The 19,336-nt window shown below is 37.5% G+C and overlaps 6 protein-coding genes across 7 annotated transcripts in view; 3 read left to right on the top strand and 3 right to left on the bottom strand.

The window, feature by feature from the left end:
• Nucleotides 1-570: 570 nt before the first annotated feature.
• On the bottom strand, nucleotides 571-8,146 carry LOC129805422 (secretory carrier-associated membrane protein 1). The gene is made up of 5 exons (XM_055853313.1): nucleotides 7,975-8,146; nucleotides 7,399-7,819; nucleotides 7,164-7,293; nucleotides 1,706-1,961; nucleotides 571-1,619 (listed from the first exon to the last, which is right to left on the bottom strand). The coding sequence occupies exons 1-5, from the start codon at nucleotides 8,026-8,028 to the stop codon at nucleotides 1,470-1,472; spliced, it is 1,011 nt and encodes a 336-aa protein (XP_055709288.1). The 5' UTR covers nucleotides 8,029-8,146; the 3' UTR covers nucleotides 571-1,469.
• A 1,896-nt stretch (nucleotides 8,147-10,042) lies between these two features.
• Nucleotides 10,043-11,194, top strand: LOC129805475 (40S ribosomal protein S6). Its single transcript, XM_055853407.1, has 3 exons — nucleotides 10,043-10,137; nucleotides 10,346-10,550; nucleotides 10,613-11,194. The coding sequence occupies exons 1-3, from the start codon at nucleotides 10,132-10,134 to the stop codon at nucleotides 11,146-11,148; spliced, it is 747 nt and encodes a 248-aa protein (XP_055709382.1). The 5' UTR covers nucleotides 10,043-10,131; the 3' UTR covers nucleotides 11,149-11,194.
• A 1-nt stretch (nucleotide 11,195) lies between these two features.
• LOC129805595 (60S ribosomal protein L36) lies at nucleotides 11,196-12,099 on the bottom strand. Its single transcript, XM_055853631.1, has 3 exons — nucleotides 12,032-12,099; nucleotides 11,762-11,890; nucleotides 11,196-11,460 (listed from the first exon to the last, which is right to left on the bottom strand). Exons 2-3 carry the CDS (start codon nucleotides 11,882-11,884, stop codon nucleotides 11,236-11,238), a joined length of 348 nt encoding a protein of 115 aa, XP_055709606.1. The 5' UTR covers nucleotides 11,885-11,890; nucleotides 12,032-12,099; the 3' UTR covers nucleotides 11,196-11,235.
• On the top strand, nucleotides 12,091-13,993 carry LOC129805289 (probable proline--tRNA ligase, mitochondrial). The gene is made up of 4 exons (XM_055853113.1): nucleotides 12,091-12,351; nucleotides 12,417-12,671; nucleotides 12,738-12,818; nucleotides 12,909-13,993. Exons 1-4 carry the CDS (start codon nucleotides 12,259-12,261, stop codon nucleotides 13,803-13,805), a joined length of 1,326 nt encoding a protein of 441 aa, XP_055709088.1. The 5' UTR covers nucleotides 12,091-12,258; the 3' UTR covers nucleotides 13,806-13,993.
• On the bottom strand, nucleotides 12,906-14,790 carry LOC129805484 (protein ARV1). Its single transcript, XM_055853420.1, has 4 exons — nucleotides 14,668-14,790; nucleotides 14,480-14,599; nucleotides 14,016-14,406; nucleotides 12,906-13,943 (listed from the first exon to the last, which is right to left on the bottom strand). The coding sequence occupies exons 1-4, from the start codon at nucleotides 14,770-14,772 to the stop codon at nucleotides 13,837-13,839; spliced, it is 723 nt and encodes a 240-aa protein (XP_055709395.1). The 5' UTR covers nucleotides 14,773-14,790; the 3' UTR covers nucleotides 12,906-13,836.
• A 111-nt stretch (nucleotides 14,791-14,901) lies between these two features.
• Nucleotides 14,902-19,336, top strand: part of LOC129804806 (CCR4-NOT transcription complex subunit 9) — a 38,213-nt gene continuing 33,778 nt past the window's right edge. Inside the window, exons 1-2 of one of the 2 annotated variants that reach the window (XM_055852427.1) lie at nucleotides 14,902-17,693; nucleotides 17,764-17,818. In XM_055852427.1, the coding sequence (XP_055708402.1) occupies nucleotides 15,137-17,512 (2,376 nt within the window). In that variant the 5' untranslated portion in view covers nucleotides 14,902-15,136 and the 3' untranslated portion in view covers nucleotides 17,513-17,693; nucleotides 17,764-17,818. The remainder of the gene's footprint in view (nucleotides 17,694-17,763; nucleotides 17,819-19,336) is intronic. The other variant, XM_055852435.1, reaches the window with a different exon arrangement.

Genomic DNA, 19,336 nt, shown 5'->3' with positions numbered 1-19,336 from the left:
CCAAATGTTCAGAAAGTGGTGGCCATCAAGGAGAACTATTGCTTCAACCGCGTTCGCTTTTTCCCAGCCCGTAAGGATTTACATTGGACCGAACCCTGTTCCGAACGCGTTTGCTGAACGATGTTTAAACAGGGAACTTTCGTTGCTGGGTTTTTTTGAGCGGCCGAAGAGAATTTTCTTGCGAGAAACAGCTCTTGGAAAATTACTTGAAAATCATATTTTTCGTTTATTTACAGGCAAATGATTTGCGACAAATTGTAGAGGAACAAATTTTCTACCAAACAAAGGAAAAGAAAATGACAAAAAATGCCCCTTGCCTGACAAAATTTGCCCCAGCACTTTTGAGAATTTCCACAAATTCATCTTTTAGAAAATATGGCTTGGAAAGCGCATTTCCTTTCGAGATAGAGAAAAGTGAACTCAACAAAGTTATAGAGCAGTAAATTTTCTATAAGAATATGCTCAATAGAGCATGTAAAAAATTAAATATCCGGTTTGACAAAATTGCCCCAGTCTCCCCTAACGGAAATTTGTTTACAGGGTGTTCCCGGATTGATTCATAAAATAAAATCAATTGATAAATTTATTTATTCTTGTCTCATGTACTGATAAACATTTAAAAGAGGGTTATTTTCGTCTGTAGTATTATTGCAACATATAGATTATGTACTTTTTATACCACATGAAACATATTTTCTTTTCATTTTTACACAGAGATAAATTCCATGAGGATAAATCAATTTTTTTAATCTTTCTTTTTAATGGATTAATTTTCTTTTATGGACGTGCAATCATTTACTTTCATATTCTTTTTTTTTAATATGTCTGTATACTTAGTAAATTACCTGAATTGTATTATTACATTAGCGCGTTTACAAGAGCTTCAATATTTTTTATGTCTCTCCACTTCTTTCTTTTTGGATTCCATCATCTTCACAAAAATCGATTGGGATTTTTTCCTATAAGAACATTTAATGATAAGTTTTGCAATTATAGTAGCATCAGAAGAATTTTTATATTACTAGAAAATTTCCCCGAAGAAAAAAAACTTAAAAGGTATTATCTCATTATCGACTGGTTCTTCTTCTATCTAATAAACTTGTAAACTCTCTACACATTTTTTTATATAACGTATAAAAATCAAGAAGAAAAAAAAGGATTTCTTATATGTATATAAAGGGGGAAGGGGTATAGTTAAAAATCAATAAATAATTCAGTGACTGATTTTGCTCACACCACCTTTCGCTCACCATCCCTTTTTTTATCATCTGTCCCATTCATTTCCTCTCCCTGTCTCTCTTTGCTGCAGGAAAACTGGGCAGTGCAAATAAAATAGTTACAATTTCCTCTAGTAGTTAATGCCTCTATCTGTTGCAAGTCCCAAAGTCTCCTCAATCTTCCAACTCCATTTGAGACACTCTGGCTTTTTTGGGGGGCGAGAAAGCGAAAAAGGGGATGCGGGCTCTTTATCAATATCTGTTGTTCATCTGAGCATTAACAGCAGCTGATGCAGCATTCGTGGCAGCTTGCTGTACATGGGGATTACGCATAAATTCTGTGGTAAATTCAGCTTGAGCTTTGGCAAAACTCGCCCCAGAACTCCGATAAATAGAATGAATCTGCAATTGCAGTAAAGAAAATTCTCCCTGAAATATTACTCCCTTTTTCCACACTTTCCTTTTTACCCCAACCCCTCCTTTTTTACCTTGGTAAGCATCATAACATCTCCAGCGGCACAAGTACCAAAGCCAATAGCAATGAGCAGCAAGAAGAGTCCTACAAAAATACCCCCAACAGAACTATCGAATTGTTCAAGGGCTATGATAAAGCCACAAGTCCCCATGCCAGGTATCCCAATTGTCTGAATGATAGTGACAACCATTTGGAAGAAGTAGACAAAGAAGAAGACCATAAAGTTGAAGCTTGAGTCATTGCGGAAAGCCTTGTAAGCGGGACGGTACCTGAAAAAACAATCATTTCACAAAAAACTAATCAATCAATTTTGTATTTTGCATTATTAAACTTTCAGAAGAAAAATTTCAAATGGAATTGCTTCAATACAGGGCAGTGTCAAAAATAGTAACTCAGTAGAAAGACTTTTTTTTACAGAGAGCCAACCCAGTATTACAGAATACAGTAGACTCTCTCAAATTCGGGCATTTGGGACCAAAATGTCACCCGAATTAGAGAGAAAATCGGGCGACAAACTTTTTGAAATGAAACGGTTTTTTATTCATCTGCATGCACATATTGAGTTTACGTAGTCAAATCAAATACATTGTAAAAATTATGAAAATCACTTAATAATGCAAAATCATATCAAAACTAAGTCAAACCATGGCAAATTTCAGCTTATTTGCTTCATTTGATAATCATAATCAAACTTGAAAAATGTCAACAAAGTTTTTTCAAATTTAACTGCTGCCCGAATTAAAAAGTAGCTCGATCTTAAAAGAGCCGAATTAGCGAAAGTCTACTGCAACTTCAAACTCATACAAACAATAAATACTAAAAGGGGAACCATTGATTGAAGTTCCTATAAAAATTAATTTTCCTTCAATTGATGGTTCTAAATTGTCCAGGATTCCAAGACCTTTCAAAAATTAACCCTTATTTGCTCCATTTGATTGAGAAATACGCTCTTTAAAGCACCTTGAGCTTTGACTTTGAAAAATCATTATTACACTGAGAAAAAAACAAGGGTGCAATTAACTTTTTTCCGCATAACTTTAACACTTTTTAGGTGTAAAAATATTGGATGAGTTCATATATTCTGTCAGTAGAAGAGGTCAAAAGTTTGGAGTGGTATATCTCAGCTCCTGATGAACATAATTGGATGGGTGAACTATTGTTGGAAAGCTTGGCTCATTAGCTTTTAGAATCTGGTATATGTAGTCTGCTATGAGTAAACCATGGTCATCCAGAACCATTTATGTCGAAGAAGACACTTTTTGCAGCGTCATTTTTGACCATCTACTGCTGGGACCAGGAGTGACTCACAATTCTCGCACTTGGACTGTTCGTTAGAGGAACTCAAAGGGTATAATTTGTAGAAGAAACTTTTTTTTTGACATCTTACTTTTTTTATTCATCGACTTTTGCAAGAATTTTGAAGTGTTAAACGCAAGGAAAAAATTACAGAAATCCTAAAAGAATGGTTTCTGGAGGGGAAGGATAGACGTGGGGATGAAATTGATGTTATATTTGAATTCCTTAGATCAACTTATGGGGGAGTACTTATAACATTCCAAGTCGATATCTTCATTAGTTTGTCCAGAAAATGAGATAGAAGGATTTCTGTCATTTTTTCCTATGCGTGTAAAATGCTAAAATTCTTGCAAAAGTCGATGAATAAAAAAAAGTGTGATGTCCAAAAAAAAAGTTTCTTCTACAAATTATACCCTTTGAGTTCCTCTAACGAACAGTCCAAGTGCGAGAATTGTGGGTCACTCCTGGTCCCAGCAGTAGATGGTCAAAAATGACGCTGCAAAAAGTGTCTTCTTCGACATAAATGGTTCTGGATGACCATGGTTTACTCATAGCAGATTACATATACCAGATTCTAAAAGCTAATGAGCCAAGCTTTCCAACAATAGTTCACCCATCCAATTATGTTCATCAGGAGCTGAGATATACCACTCCAAACTTTCGACCTCTTCTACTGACAGAATATTAGGAACTCATCTAATATATCAACATTTTTTAATGTTAATTTTACACCTTTCTAAGGGTAAAATTAACATGAAAAAGGTTAACTTTAACGCCTAATACACCTAAAAAGCATAATATTTATACCGATTTCGGATCAATAGGGGAGATTGGGGTAAATAGTCACAAATCGAAAATTTTTTAATTCAATATCTTCCAAGATAAAAGAGATAGCAGTTTAATTTTTTTCCATAGATAGCCTCCATAGACCTTCTTCAATGTCGTAGTTTCTTAGAATTCCAGACAAGGAATTTATTAAAAAAAAATATTGAATTTTTAGTCCTATTTTTGAAATATTTTCCTTGCAGAAGATATCAATTTTAACCTATTTATTTTCCAAAATTAATGCATTGATGAATATTTCTTAAAAGATTTGGATTCTTTGAATACGAAGGCTCTTGAGACAGCTTGATGTGTCGAAAATAACATCGTGTTGAAAGAAATGTGTGTTAAAGTGTTATTGTGTGAAATATGTTGAGGTATCTGTTACCAAGTAGGAATTTGGTTTCTCCTTGACCACTTCCTGGACATCTCAGAAGATACTGGTCAATAATTCTTCTTGTTTTAGTATTCAATCTTGTAAAGTAGTCATTTGACACGCAAAAATTATTCACAAAATTGATATTATTGGCTATCGGAAAATTGAAGTTTGTCTCCTTTTCGTTCTTTTGGGGACGGAGAGTACCCATGAGTTTTCCAATTTTCCAGAGGCGGAAAAAATTCTTTCTCTACAAAAGTATCATATTTGACCACTAAGACTTACAATAAAGTGAGTTTTACTGCAATTCGTTCGCTGGATATGTTGTGGTCCGGAAAGAGTTAATGGAACTGTTTATTTCTTCACCAACATATTTTCCAAATTATTTATATTAATGACTATTTCTAGAATACTTTGTATCTTTTGAAACCAAATTTTTGAAATATTCGAAATTTATATAGTCCTAAACTGTTGCACTCCGACAGGGTCATTAATTTTAAAATAAATAAATAGATAAATAAAAATAAAATTAAAATCCATTGCACATTTTAGGATTTTCCGAAGTTTCTCCTCACAAATTCTTTCATCAAAAGAAAATTACACGACTCATTATGTTTTTAATTTGACTTCCCTCATTTTTATAAACTAGCAAAAAAACTTTTACCAAAAACAATTTTTGGAAAAACTTGAAAAAAAAATTAAAGTAAAAAGTTAAAAAAAGAGGAAAATAGTTCTCGGTTTAGTTATAGAAAGGTAAAATTTCTATAAAAATGGCTTGGTATCTTTTTGGTATTCTTAGAAGGTTGTGGAAAATAAAATATCCTTTATATCAAATTTTACCCCATATTTCTCTGTATTTGATCTTTAAATCTTAAAAAAAAATCAATTAAAAACAAGATTTACTAATACTAATGGATGTCCGGGATATTCTATTCTTCCCCAAAGGCTTAAAAATCATTTACTCTTTAAGAACGATTGGGTCACCGGTGACCCAAAAATTAAATTTTTCCTACGGCCATCTAAAGTCATGTTTCGCTCTAAAAAGGCGGAAAAATATTTTTTTCTGACTCCCCATTTTAAACCTTCTCGTGCTTAACCCTTTAAGGACGATTGGAATACCAGTGTCCCATAAAGAAAATAATTTTTCCTGACTACCTAAAGTTTTTTTTTTCCTTATGTTTGGAACTAATTGCAAAATATAAGGTTGAAGGAATCTAGGATATTTTTTGCAAGTCTCTAGCTATTTGCTATATAGGGTCAATTAAGCTAATTCAAAACCTGCTCCAAATGGAAACTTTTCGCTACTCCAAATGGAAACGTCATTTTTTCCATGATAAATACAGTACTAAATTATTATATTTATATATTTTCTACACCTCAGTTTCATTATTTAGTTAATTTTGCTCTAAATGAAGCGAAAATCCATTCATATTCACAAATTTTAATTTGTTAATTTCTCAGAAAAATTAAAAGTGTACCTTTTTACCATTGAATTTTTCATCGATCGACCATGTTTTCCAATGAAAAACACAATAAATTGACTGTTATTTATTCGTTTTGTTTAACATTTATGTCATATGTCTGGCTAATTTTAGTTAAATTAAGTGCTAACCTTTATTGTTAACGGTACACGAAGTTTTCAAATGAAATAATTACCTATTTCTTGAACAAAAAGAGTTTTTCTGATGTGTCTGCAAATGCTTCAAAAGGAAACCCCGGAAATATGATTTTTTTGGAGAGATTTTCTTATTGTTTTAGATGGGAAAGGAGAAAAGACCAGAAATAAGAACAAATCCTGCACTCAGGAGCAACTCAACAAGGTTTTGGAAGCCTTTCGTCGCGGTTTCACTTACACTGTTTGTCTCCAATTAGAAACTTTCCCTTGTCTCCATTTGGATTAATATGTTTCCAATAGAAGCATTTTACGTTTACGTATTTCTCTTGTATTTAAGAAGTTTTCAAATTATATCTAAAGAATTTTTACTAAACAGTAACATTCTAGAAGAGTCAAGGAGCAAATTTATGTAATTCTCTTCAGAAATAATATGAACTTAATGTGTTGAATCTTCTGTCAAAGTTAAAGCGTCTGGAAATGGTTTTGCATTAGGACATTTACCCTAGTAAATTTTTAAGCTCAAAAGTGACGAATTTTTAAATTCTCATAATGATAAATAATTTTAATTATTTTTTATACTTCCAATTTTTTTAAGCAAAGCTGTTTTGGAAAAAGAAACTACAATACTGAAACATAATATTTTTCATTAGAGTGAAAATTATCTGTCATTGATTTTGTCAGAAAAATTACTTAACATTTCAGGCTATTTTTACCCCTTATTGCTCATAGAGGTAAATAATACACCGAATCAGACTCTGTTGGATTTTCTAATGCTATATGTAAGACCTTTTACTGATTTTGTTTATCGGTTTCATTTTTATTGCTGATTTTTGGTCCGCGAAAACTGTCTCGTCGTTAACGGGTTAAAATGAAAAAAAAAAAAACATTTTCATTTAATATAGTATTCTAAAAAAATAAGCTTTCAATCTATTTTGCATTGGATCTCAAGAATTTTATAATTTGTAAATAATAATTATTTTTCTTCTCAAAAATCTTTATTTTCAGAAGTAATGCATGCGTGAACAGGCCACCCTCCCCTATTTATTTTATTTGAGTAAATTTTGTTGATTTTTTGTCCTCCTAACTAGAACCCCATCATTTTACGTACGCTACTGTATTTCGAGAAATAATGCTCTGGTAAATTCTTAAAAGACCATATCACAATTGGGAATGGAGCAATTTGCATAAAGACTTTTAGAGACTGAAGGATTTCTTTGTGATATTTAAAGTAGGCATTGAAAACAATGGATATTCTTGCAAGGGCAAACCAATGGCCTACTATCTTTCAGTGCGCACATTAGCAGAAAACCCAGAGAGAGGAACCCTCCTGCAATTGAGAATAATCATTGAAGCAGAACTTACCAGCAAAGCCAAGAGGCCGGCGTGAAGAGGAATGCAAAGAGGATGGACAGACCGAAAGTGGAGAAGTCCCTGGCGTGTATCATGAGAACCATTGCACCGATAATGTTAACACACATCACCCCCGCATACACTGATAAGATCGATGGGAGGGAGAGAGAGAGAGCAGAGAAATAATAATTGATTAGTCACCTGTCCGAGATTGCGATAAGATTTTTTGGCTATTTTGATTACTTACTGATCCACACATAATATAAATGTCTGACGACTCTTTGGAACTCTGACGGGATGTCCACCTGAATCTCATGGTAGAAGCACGGCTGGAAACAGCACTTTTCTGGCAACGGTGGCCAATTGTTCCGGCGTACGGGTTCTGTATTTGAGCGCAATTCACGCTCTCGTCTCTCCAGTTCGGCAGCCTTTCGTTCCAGCTCCTCCTGCCGCCGCTGGAGGTCCTCTGTGGTGATCTGGGGCTGTGTGTACTGTGTATAGGCCGAGGTGGCCTCATTTGTGGGCTGAACAATGGCCGGCTGCCCAATTTGCACGGGCCGCGGAGGCTGGTGGGACTGTGGTGGATTGTCATCCTCAAAGGGATTGTAGTCTTCCAGGCCTCGCTGCGTGTTCGTTGTGTTGTGGGCCACTTGTTGAACTGACGGATCCTACAACCCCAAAAGCCACGAGACAGTGATTTACTATGCTCAAGATAGCGCCAGTGATTTTTTTTTCTTTTTGTTTCGTTTCGGGGGAGAAAGGGCAGAGTTCTTTGACAGTGCGATGCGTCACACACTGGATTTCTTGGGAGGATTTTTCTTACCGCAAATGGATTATCAATCTGTCCACCGAAGATATTGTCGTTAAAGCCAGACATCCTATACACTCCTTCACGTTCTATGGACACTTTTTCACCTAAAACATACAATTAGATTGACTACACCGCACCGAAATATGGGATCGAAGTAGGAATCCTCCAGCGCAACACACCCACCAGGACCAGTTTACAAACTGTATCGAAACTAGTTTCGAAACACCTCATGTAAAGTTTCGAAACTTTGTGGGAAAAAATATATGGAAAAGTAAACATTTTGTACCTACGTTTACTAAACTAGTTTCGAAATGGTTTCGAAACTTGTAGGTATTTGAGTTCACTAAACATCTTTCGAAACGGTTTGCAATCTTGTGACGAAACTGTTTACAAATTTGTTTAATAAAATGTTTCGTAAAAAAAAAATATTGTGGAAATTTGCGAACTGTTTCATCATTATTAATTGCATTTAAGTACAGATAATTGCCAATCACAGCAAGGGACAATCAGAGTAACCAGTTTTTTCGAAAAAAAAAAACCTGCCTGCACCTAGGATCGAACTTGAGACCCCTCGTTAACGAGACGAGTGCTCTATCAACTGAGCTATTAGAGGCCACAACTAGAGACCACATGATCTGCTTGGCTTGCTGCACGACTTTAATAATTTGCATTTTGCACTTCAATACAGCACTCTCAAAAAAACAGAAATTATAAATTTATAAATTTATCTGAAAATTCCATACGTTCCATTTCAAATACCTAATTCATATATATACAAATTTCGAAACCATTTAGAAACTAGTTTTGTTAACGTAGGTAAAATATGTTATGTCCTATACATGGATTCACTCAAAGTTTCGAAACTTTACATGAGGTGTTTCGAAACTAGATTCTTTACTATTTTGTAAACTTGTCCCTGAAATCTCTAGCATATAATACCAGGACTAGTTTCATTATAAATTTACTCATCACGTTTCTAAACTCTTTAAAAATCTGTATCATAAATAATGTGTAAAAATAGTTTCATAAACATAATTAACTACATATTTCGAAACCGTTTCGAAACTTAGTTTTCGTAAACTTGTTTCATAAACATTTTTAGGTACACATTTCGAAACAGTTTCGATACTTGTTTCGAAATGGAATACAAACTATATTTAAAAATTTAGTTTGTAAACAGTTTCGAAACCATTTCGAAACTTAGTTTTCATAAACTTGTTTCATAAACATTTTTAGGTACACATTTCGAAACAGTTTCGATACTTGTTTCGAAATGGAATACAAACTATATTTAAAAATTTAGTTTGTAAACAGTTTCGAAACCGTTTCGAAATAGAGTTTTCATAAACTTGTTTCATAAACATTTTTAGGTACACATTTCGAAACAGTTTCGATACTTGTTTCGAAATGAAATACAAACTATATTTAAAAATTTAGTTTGTAAACAGTTTCAAAACCATTTCGAAACTTAGTTTTCATAAACTTGTTTCATAAACATTTTTAGGTACACATTTCGAAACAGTTTCGATACTTGTTTCGAAATGGAATACAAACTATATTTAAAAATTTAGTTTGTAAACAGTTTCGAAACCGTTTCGAAACTTAGTTTTAGTACACATGTTTTATAAACTGTTTCCGAAATGTTTCGAAAACGTTTCGAAAATGTTTATGAAACAGTTTATGATACAGAGTTTTCGAAATCTTGTAACCTAAAGTGGTCCTGGAGGGACAAGAAAAATCACTTCAACAGTGCTAAATGATGTTTAGCTTACATTTTTTATGATTCTCACTGATACCCACCATGAATTGAGAGGACTAACTTTTACTTCCCAACTGACCAAATATTCTGAAGAAATTTCTCTCAATCAGAGAAACATTTTACTATTGCACTCAATTAAAATTAAATATAATTGTTTTTCCTTAGTTTTCTACGATTTTCACACAAAATTTATAGATTTGCAAATATTTTCTCGTACAATGTTTTCAGATGATAGCAATATCAGTGATTTTTTTCAAAGTGTTTTAAATGACAAATCACTCAAACTGTCACTTCTTCGGCTAATTTCGTGCGACCCGAGTAAAACATAGAATTCCCACGAAAGCAGCCCCGTCTATCGCAACGGCTCCCATCTCTCTTTTTCCGTGTGGCCGATGACATAGGACGCCAACATGAAGGTAAATTGCAATTTTCACATCAATCCAGAACATTTTCCCCAGAAATACTTACATAAAATCGTAAAAGAAATATCCATTTCATCGTCAATGCAAAAAATCCATCGCGATGGGGAAAGATGATCAAGGAATTTTCAGATAAACATTCATGATTGAGGAACAATGTTTTGATGATAGATTTGCTAATTTTTTCCTGTTTTCTCCTTTCCAGCTTAACGTGTCGTATCCCGCAACGGGATGTCAGAAACTCTTTGAAGTTGTGGATGAGCATAAGCTGAGGATTTTCTATGAGAAGCGTATGGGAGCTGAGATTGAGGCCGATCCCCTGGGTGAAGAATGGAAAGGTTATGTTCTTCGTATCTCCGGAGGCAATGACAAGCAGGGTTTCCCCATGAAACAAGGCGTCCTGACCAATGGTGAGTACTGAGCAGGTGAAAGTGTTCATAGTGGAAGTTCTACAGGGATGAAATTTTTGCAGTGCGTGTCCGTTTGCTGCTCAAGAAGGGACATTCCTGCTATCGTCCTCGTCGTACCGGCGAGCGCAAGCGGAAGTCCGTGAGGGGCTGCATTGTTGATGCCAATATGTCGGTGCTGGCACTGGTGGTGGTGCGCAAGGGTGAGAAGGACATTGCTGGTCTCACGGACAATCAGGTACCTCGACGTCTGGGACCCAAGAGAGCTTCCAAGATCCGCAAGCTCTACAACTTGAGCAAGGAAGATGATGTCCGTCAGTACGTGGTACGTCGGCCGTTGCCTGTGAAGGAGGGTAAGAAGCCACGTACAAAGGCCCCCAAGATTCAGCGTCTCATCACGCCAGTTGTGCTCCAGCGCAAGAGACATCGTCTGGCACTGAAGAAGAAGCGCTCAGTGCGTGCCAAGGAGCAGGCAGCTGAGTATGCCAAGTTGCTGGCTCAGCGCAGGAAGGAGGACAAGGTCAAGAAGGAGGAAGCCAAGAGGCGTCGCTCAGCCTCCCTCCGTGAATCCAAATCCTCCAGCATCAGCGACAAAAAGTAAATTGGGGGGCATTTGATTTTATTGGAAAATAAAATTTAAACAGTGACTTTTTTGTTTTTAATCATCTTTATTCCTCCTGGAAAAATTTTACTTGGCATGGGCCTGAGCCTTGCGCATCTGTGTCAGAATGTTGGACAGTTCCTCACGCTTCCTCTTGCCACGGATGTGAGTGCCCAGGCGACGTTTCAGGAACTTCAGGGCACGCTTATCCTTAGACACCTTCAGCAATTCCATGCAGCGCTTCTCATAGGGAGCATGTCCAACCACCTCACGCACAATATCCCTCACGAATTTTGTGTGCTTCGTCTGAACCTAGTAGGCCGGAAAACAAACTTTTTTTAGTATGTCATTTATGCCAACAAGTTGCATTTTTGCCGATTTTTAGAGCACTTCAGCACCATAAATTTAACCATATGCCGGGCCCAACTGTCCCCACAAAGGAACGGCACCAAAAGAATATTGATGCCCCCGTTGAAAAGGACAGTTTTAAGCCCGGAGTCTGTGAATGGATAGAAATTTTCATCACTAGTGTTTTGTGAGGTTATGTTGACAAAAATTCACAGGTGAATTTCGCCTCATAGTACTTTTGAGTATTTCAGAGGATAAAACTTACACATTTTAGCCGATCGGGGCGGAGTCCTTTCAACTTCTTGTCTCCAGTATACCGCAAATTCCTGATTTTGCTGGTTTTGTGTCCCCTGTTGAGACCCACACAGAGTTCGTACTTTAAACCCATTTCGGCCTGCAATTGCACAAAACTACCTATTAGAATCTCTTTTGCACACCTTAAATTACAATTTTAGGTAAAAAGCCATCAGATGAACAGATGGATTGTTGAGATAATTGTTAATTTTTCAGCGAAATACTCTCGCCATTGATTTACCTGCGATTTTGACAACCGGAAAGGATTCGATGTTTTGACAAGGCTGCCAACGTAAAGAAAAGTCGATGTTTCTGTGTAGAAGAGTGAAGTGGAGAGGGAGATGGGAGAGCGCAGTAAAAAAAAGCGTGTGAAATAATATAAATTTGATTCTTTAAAAATAGAACCCACAACAGTAGTTTGCAATATACCTATGTCGTCGAGCTATCGAACAAATAGCGTGAGAAATCATGAATCGCATCTCCAAAATTTTCCAGCCAATGGTAATCATACCCAAAGGGGCTGTGATCAAGAAAGCGGAAGTCTCATCACGGAGCCACAGAGTGAGTATCAGTTGTGGATTTTTTAATTGAGTAGGTGTCTCAAGGAATAGTTCATTGGTTTTCAGCTCATGACAGAACTGGGTCTCATTAAACCAGCCACAAATGGGACATTCTACCTCTTGCCACTGGTGCAGAGATCCGTGGACAAGCTGGTGGCCATTGTGGAGGCTCACATGAGGGAAATTGACGCTCAGAGACTCACACTGCCCATTCTGACATCAGGGGAGCTGTGGAAGAAGTCAGGACGCTTGGGAAGTGCGCCAAATCGAGAAATCATGACGACAGTGGACAGGCACGAGAATCTCCAAATTCTCAGTCCGGTAGAAAATTCGCAAGTACTATCTGAATCTGGGCGTTGATAATCACTAACACGGTGTTTCGCTTAGACAAATGAAGAGTCGATAACGTCGCTGATGGCCTCCTTATCGCCAATTTCCTACAAGCAATTGCCACTTCGTTTTTATCAGGTGAGAATGAGCTCTTTGATCCCCCCTGTTCTTTCCAGGAAGAGACAACAGCAATAAATCAGCTCATCCGTTGTCACTCTCTCTGTGCAGATTGGTACAAAGTTCAGGGATGAGATGAAGCCGAGATTTGGACTGATACGCACCAAGGAATTTATCATGAAGGATCTCTATACTTTTGATGGCAATGAGACAAATGCCCTGGACACTTACCATGAAATCTGTGGAGCCTACGAGAAGATGCTACGGTTCATTGGTCTGACGACTTTTGCCAAGGTTGAGGGTGATGCGGGATTGATGGGTGGGAATTTGTCACATGAGTATCATCTTCCGGCTGCCGTTGGGGATGATACCCTTGTGACATGTGAAAAATGTGGCCATGCAGCCAACCTGGAGGCTATTCCTGAAGCTAAGAGGAAAAATTGTGGGAAATGTGGAAGTGATTCCCTCAAAATTTCCGAAGGCATTGAAGTAGCTCATACATTTTTGCTGGGCGATAAGTACTCAAAGCCCCTGAAGGCCACTTACCTGCAGGAACATGGCCTGACGGTGCCTGTGGTGATGGGATGCTTCGGGGTGGGTATCACTAGACTGGTGGCTGCTGCAATTGAAGTCCTGTCAACTGACACAGACATCCGATGGCCAAGAAAACTTGCACCATTCACAGTATGCCTCATCCCACCGAAAGCCGGTAGCAAGGAGGAAAAATCTGGAGGAACAGCTCTTACTGAAGATCTCTACAGGCAACTCAGTCAACTGCCTGGGCTGGAGGATGATGCAGTTCTCGATGACAGAAATCATCTGACAATTGGCAAAAGGCTTCTTCTGGCCAGGAGAATGGGGTATCCTTTTGTCATAGTGGCTGGTTCTCGGGTAGTCGATACCCCGCCCCTGCTAGAGCTTCATCTCGTAGAATCAGGCAAGAGCCTGGAACTTCAACCCAGTGACATTATTAGCGAAATCCGGAAGCATTTGAATGAAGAAAATTGAAGGTGTCTTTTTTTGTTGGCGGGTGAGAAATTTAAGGCATTTTTATTGAAATTCCCAGGTGATTGATAATTAGTGACTTGAGCAGGAGTGACTGGAAGACAATGCATGTTGCCTCGAGGCGGGAATAGCACAGAACCACTGTGTGAATTTTGTTAAATAAATGTTTTCTGGCATTTTGCAGCAGTAAATCATATTTTTAGAATATCTTACCTGAACAGGAACAAATGAGGGACAATAAAAAGTAGCCCATGACTAGAATTGAGTGTATTTGCAGGGCAAAATCTGATGAATTGTCCTGCCAAATGACAATTGGGACAAAGAGAAATTTTCCCAAACTTGCGAGAATTATACTCTTCCACAGAAGCAGTGAGAGTTTTTCTGGTCTTCCAGCTTCCCTATGGGCATTTGTCTTTATCAGTTTCTCCAGCAGGAAGACAGATCCTCTGATCACGCAGAAGAATGAGAGATTTTCCAGAATCACCCAAAAGCCACAGATGTAAAAGTTCTTTTCAGATTCCTGATCATTATCCGTCTGTGGAAGTCTCATCCACTTCATGTATGACTCCATAAGGACAAGGATGATGAAGAGTTTCCAGAAATTCTGCAATTTCAACCCAGAAACATCGCCAATATCCTTTTTGTGGGGGGGGGGGGGGGCTTCCGGATATACTCACCTTAAACTGCCCATTGAAGAGAATATGCCGATAAGCGCTCTTTGTCAGCAAGACCACATCAATGAGAATTACAACAGGTTCATATTCAATGTATTTGTCAGCCACTTCATTGCAATTTGCCTGGAAAAATCCCAAAATCCTGAAATTATTTACATTTTCCAGGATGTAAACAAAATCTTCTTGCATACACAGACGGTCATTTTTATCACGCTTTCACCGTATTTTCTATATAATTCTCCCACAGGATGACCGCAATTGATGCACAAAACTCTTGGTGAATCTATTTCCATCATTTGAACTCTTTATCACTGCTTAAAAGGTGGAAGAATCTCAAAAAAACATCCATAAAAACTTCCAGGAAATATAAACATAGAAAAAAACATCGAAAAAATATCAACAAATTTTGGGGTTATGTTCAACATTCCTGGAGTGTTTTGGCGCGTACGTGTATTTCGCAACAAAAGGACGGAAAAAAGTGTAATTTAGGAATTCTCTTTTTGCTGTGAGTGAAAGTGTATCAAGGAAATGTTTAATTGTGCAGGAGTCCCAGCTGATCAACGATTTGATCGAAGCAGGTGGTGAAGTGAATGTGACAAAGTGTTTTATGTGTTTTATGCTTTTTTGGTGCAATTTAAGTGAACTTTCCGGGAGAAGAATATGCCATCAGACAGTGCTGGTGCATCTGAAAGTAGCAGAGGGAGGGGAGGTTCGCGTGGGGGAGGATCTCGTGGTGGTAGTGGAAGAGGAGGAAGACCATGGGCAAATGCGCGATTCTGGAATATGCGACGCAATGAACCACCAAGAGATAAGCCCATTTCCACTTCCATTCCACGAGATGGACAACAGCCCGGGGCTCCTCGTGCAAATGCCTCATCTGTGGCACCTTTCTTGGTGACCACTGAAGGACAGTACCCCGATTGGAAGATTTACCTGCCCAAAGAGGCATTTATGGCAGGATCACCAAATGCCAAGAAAGTGGCTGCATTTGAGGGGCATATAGCTCGAAATGAGGAAGTGTTTGATTTTGAAAAAACTCTAAGGAAGTATCATTTTGATGTGAATCTGGAGATTCTCACACAAGATGAGATTTTCCGCAGAGAATGGGACACTTTTCCCAATGATCTTCTCAATGAACCAGAGACCACAGTTGCGCTTCTGGGAATCGCCATGCATCATCGGGTATTGCAAATGTGGAATAGCAATAGGGGCTGCTTTCAGAGGATATCCCCGAGAATTCTAGGATTCGGACCAGTAGTCAAACTCAAAACACTGAAGATGACTAATCGAGGGAAGATGGTGTCATTTACGGGGACGGTGACAAAACTGGGAACGTCAGAGATCATTTTTAATTGGATGGCCTTTAAGTGTCAGGATTGCAATGCAGCCCAGGCTGTGTTGCAACCGGATGGCAATCTCACACTTCCAAAATCTTGCACAGCTCCATGTCGAGTAACAACGGGATTTGAGCCTCTGCTGACGTCCAGTTTCACGCGGACTGAAGGCATTCAGACAATTCTCGTGGAGGAGAGCGTCGAGGATCGCGATGCTGATGTTCTGAGGCCAAGAAATATCGAAGTGGAATTGTCTAATGACCTGGTGGACACTGTCTGTCCAGGAGACGATGTTACAGTGACGGGAGTGCTGAAACTTCGAACTCAGGAGGAGCGTCAAAAGGACAAAGCTCACACTTATACCTCATACATCAGAGCTGTGAATCTCATCAGTCATTCCAATCCCCTGATGACCAAAACTGTGGAATTTACCGAGAAATCCCTGCAAGCCATTCAGATGATCAAATCCGATCCATTCACCTTTCGTCTTCTTGTGCATTCTCTCTGTCCGGACGTTTCTGGCCATGAGATGGTCAAAGCTGCACTCCTGCTGGGGCTGTTTAGTGGAAATCTAGGTAATCCGGACTTTCGCTCTGAGGTCCATGTGCTGATGGTGGGAGATCCTGGCCTTGGGAAGAGCTGCATACTGAAAGCCTGTGCTAGTGCAGCTCCACGGGGAATCTTCACCAGTTGCTCCAGCAGTTCCGTTACCGGTCTCACGGCCACTGTGAAGAATGAAAAAGGTCAGGGAGCTGCATTGGAGGCCGGAGCACTGGTACTTGCAGATCAGGGAGTCTGCTGCATTGATGAGTTTGACAAAGTCGCCACAAATCATGCTTCGATGCTGGAAGTGATGGAACAGCAGAGAGTCAGTGTGGCCAAGGCTGGAGTTGTCTGCAATTTGCCAGCTAGGACAACCATCCTGGCAGCTGGAAATCCCGTCAGTGGTCACTATGATCGTTCTAAGACGGTATCTGAGAATCTCAAACTCCATCCGGCCATCCTATCGCGTTTCGATTGTGTCTTCATCCTGCTGGACAATCAGAGCAAGGACTTTGCTACGCTTCTGGCTGAATCCACTGGACAACCTCCTCCTTCGTCCTCAAGGCCTACTGTTCCGCTCAAACAGCGCCTTCGGCTGCGTGCAGGAGAACGAGTTGATGCTCTACCGCATGTTCTGTTCCAGAAGTACATAGCCTATGCGCAGAAGAAGATTAAAGTGCGTCTGGCGGAGGATGCTGGCCAGCTGCTGAAGGAATTCTACCTGGAATTGAGGCGAACACGCGTGGGGAGTCAATGTATTCCGGTGACAGTGAGGCAGATGGAAGCTCTAGTGAGGATGACTATTGCTCGTGCCAGGATTGATCTGTCTGAAGTGGCTGGAATCCAGCATGCTCAGGAGGTGATTGAACTGATGAAGGAGAGCATGGTGGGTGTCCTAAGTCCCGACGGTGGAGACACTCTTGATTGGCAACGTGGAATAAATGGTTCGGGAATGAGCAAATCTTCTCAGGCAAAACTCTTCCTGGCTGAAATTCGTAATAGGGCTGAACAGAAGCGAAAGAGTGAATTTCACCTGGACGAATTTACAGCTATTGCCGATAGACTTGGAATCAAGAATGTCCTGAGTGATCTGATAGACTCCCTGAATCTGCAAGGATACATCATCAAACGGGGAAATGGATTCTACAAAATCCTCTAAAGTCATATATAGACACATTAATTTATTTATTACAATTTTATTATAAATTGTTTATTTACAAAATGCTCAGCTAAAGCTACAAGTGATGCTGTGTCTCACACAAAAATCACATTTACCCCTTTGGACAATTAATTGAAGGATTTCTTATTTTTTCGAGGAAGGTGGCTGATGGACAAAAGAGGTAAAAGTTGACACTTTTGATTTTATTTTTTATTTTTGACTAAAATATTTGGTTTCGAATTTCATTGCAGATTATCAAGAATACTCTTCTGCCAAAGGAAATGGATACGACTTCTTCAGGCTTCTGTAAGTGCCTTACAAATTCATTATTAGCAATTTCAATTCACATTTATAAAATTATTTTTAAAATAACATGAAGTTCATTTTGAAAATTCTTATGCTTCGAGAGACTCAGGATTATTTGGATTAAAGTTTATATACATTAAGCATTTATTTAAATTTAGTTTACAAACTTATAGTTCGCTTCTTTTTGCAATGCAAATATTGAAAATTTCAAAATTAGGATTAAAAAATATTTATGGACCTGATGCAATTTTTAGTACATGGTTAAGTGGCTGTTTAGTACAGTGCTGTACTAAATAGTTAAATCAACTTATAATGAACAAAAAATCCAATTTCTTTATTGGCTTTCTTTGAAAAATGCGGGAAATATTGATATTTGAAAGTCCATTTTAAAAATATTAAAAATGTCAAAATTTTTAGGAACAGAACCAAACAATGTTTAGTACATGCCTGTACTAAATAATTAAACGAACTTATAAGAAAACGTCATTTCTAGCCTTCAAACTTTAAAAGTGCTAAGTACATTATCATCTCGTCTTCTTGGGCTATAACATTGTTAAATATTAGTTAGGTAAATAAATTGTGCATTTGGCATTTGATTTTAGATTTCTTTCAATGTCAGACGCTATTTTCGAAAAATAGACCTGAGATTTAGAACAAATTTCAAGATGCTTGTAAATTAACAGTGTAAATCTTGATCTTACTAAAAAGCAAAAGTCTTGAATGCTTTTGTTTGCCAAGTTTTCTTAAAATATTTGTCATAATTATAGAAAAATTTATAATTATATTTCATCGTAGCTTTAGTACCATCTTATGTCAAAATTTTAGTACCCTTTTAGCACTTCTTTAGCCTTTCTAATTAATATTTTTTCAAGACAAAATTTTTTTATGCAATGGCTTAGAAGAAAATAATTGTCGATGTGTGATAATTTGAGATGATTCTCTATCGTCAAATTTTACGGATTAGGTGTTCTGAAGGATCATCCTGAATCTTGGTGCTTAAAATTCACGTACATTTTATTTCATTTCAAAAATATTTATGTATATTCATTTTTTATAAGTGGTTTTTACATTCCTTTTATAGATTTTTTTCTTTAAAAAAAACTTTGGATTGATTTAAATAATTAAAAAAAAAACTCATTAACAAAACAAAACAATAAAATTTCATTTTCCAAACAAAATTTAATTTTGAAAATCATATTAGTACTTTTTTATTTTTGCCAGAAAAGTAAAAAAAAATAATAATTTTTAATATAGTCCCATTTCTTTATTTTGTTTTTTTTCTGTTGTGTGTGTCTTTTTTAAATATATAGCGCTCTCATTTATTTTTTTTTAACTTTATGCTTGCATTCTTTCACCTTTCTCTCAAAATTAAAATTCTCATCCCATTTCTTAAGCACAAGGCCTGAATAAAACTTATTAAATAATCTTAGTTATCTTAAATTATATTTAAAAAAAATCTTTGAAAAGTTATAGTTTTTGGAACAGAAAATATAAAAGGTGATAAAATGCTGGAGAAAT

Source organism: Phlebotomus papatasi, chromosome 1 (assembly GCF_024763615.1).
Source record: "Phlebotomus papatasi isolate M1 chromosome 1, Ppap_2.1, whole genome shotgun sequence".
NCBI classification, from domain to species: domain Eukaryota; kingdom Metazoa; phylum Arthropoda; class Insecta; order Diptera; family Psychodidae; genus Phlebotomus; species Phlebotomus papatasi.
Note: the sequence above shows the minus strand (reverse complement) of the source record. Positions and strands in the feature narration are given on the sequence as shown.

What these genes read in the sequence shown, in the direction of transcription:
- LOC129805422 (XM_055853313.1), bottom strand. Translation starts at nt 8,028, where the DNA reads ATGTCTGGCTTTAACGACAATATCTTCGGTGGACAGATTGATAATCCA. An exon ending in AGATTGATAATCCATTTGCG is followed by an intron (nt 7,820 to 7,974) that starts GTAAGAAAAATC and finishes TTGGGGTTGTAG; the next exon opens with GATCCGTCAGTTCAACAAGT. An exon ending in ATGTTATGATGCTTACCAAG is followed by an intron (nt 1,620 to 1,705) that starts GTAAAAAAGGAG and finishes CTGCAATTGCAG; the next exon opens with ATTCATTCTATTTATCGGAG.
- LOC129805475 (XM_055853407.1), top strand. An exon ending in ACAAGGCGTCCTGACCAATG is followed by an intron (nt 10,551 to 10,612) that starts GTGAGTACTGAG and finishes AAATTTTTGCAG; the next exon opens with TGCGTGTCCGTTTGCTGCTC.
- LOC129805595 (XM_055853631.1), bottom strand. Translation starts at nt 11,884, where the DNA reads ATGGGTTTAAAGTACGAACTCTGTGTGGGTCTCAACAGGGGACACAAA. An exon ending in GCCCCGATCGGCTAAAATGT is followed by an intron (nt 11,461 to 11,761) that starts GTAAGTTTTATC and finishes CCGGCCTACTAG; the next exon opens with GTTCAGACGAAGCACACAAA.
- LOC129805289 (XM_055853113.1), top strand. Translation starts at nt 12,259, where the DNA reads ATGAATCGCATCTCCAAAATTTTCCAGCCAATGGTAATCATACCCAAA. An exon ending in TCTCATCACGGAGCCACAGA is followed by an intron (nt 12,352 to 12,416) that starts GTGAGTATCAGT and finishes ATTGGTTTTCAG; the next exon opens with CTCATGACAGAACTGGGTCT. An exon ending in ATCTCCAAATTCTCAGTCCG is followed by an intron (nt 12,672 to 12,737) that starts GTAGAAAATTCG and finishes TGTTTCGCTTAG; the next exon opens with ACAAATGAAGAGTCGATAAC.
- LOC129805484 (XM_055853420.1), bottom strand. Translation starts at nt 14,772, where the DNA reads ATGATGGAAATAGATTCACCAAGAGTTTTGTGCATCAATTGCGGTCAT. An exon ending in TGATAAAAATGACCGTCTGT is followed by an intron (nt 14,600 to 14,667) that starts GTATGCAAGAAG and finishes GGATTTTTCCAG; the next exon opens with GCAAATTGCAATGAAGTGGC. An exon ending in TCTTCAATGGGCAGTTTAAG is followed by an intron (nt 14,407 to 14,479) that starts GTGAGTATATCC and finishes TTGAAATTGCAG; the next exon opens with AATTTCTGGAAACTCTTCAT.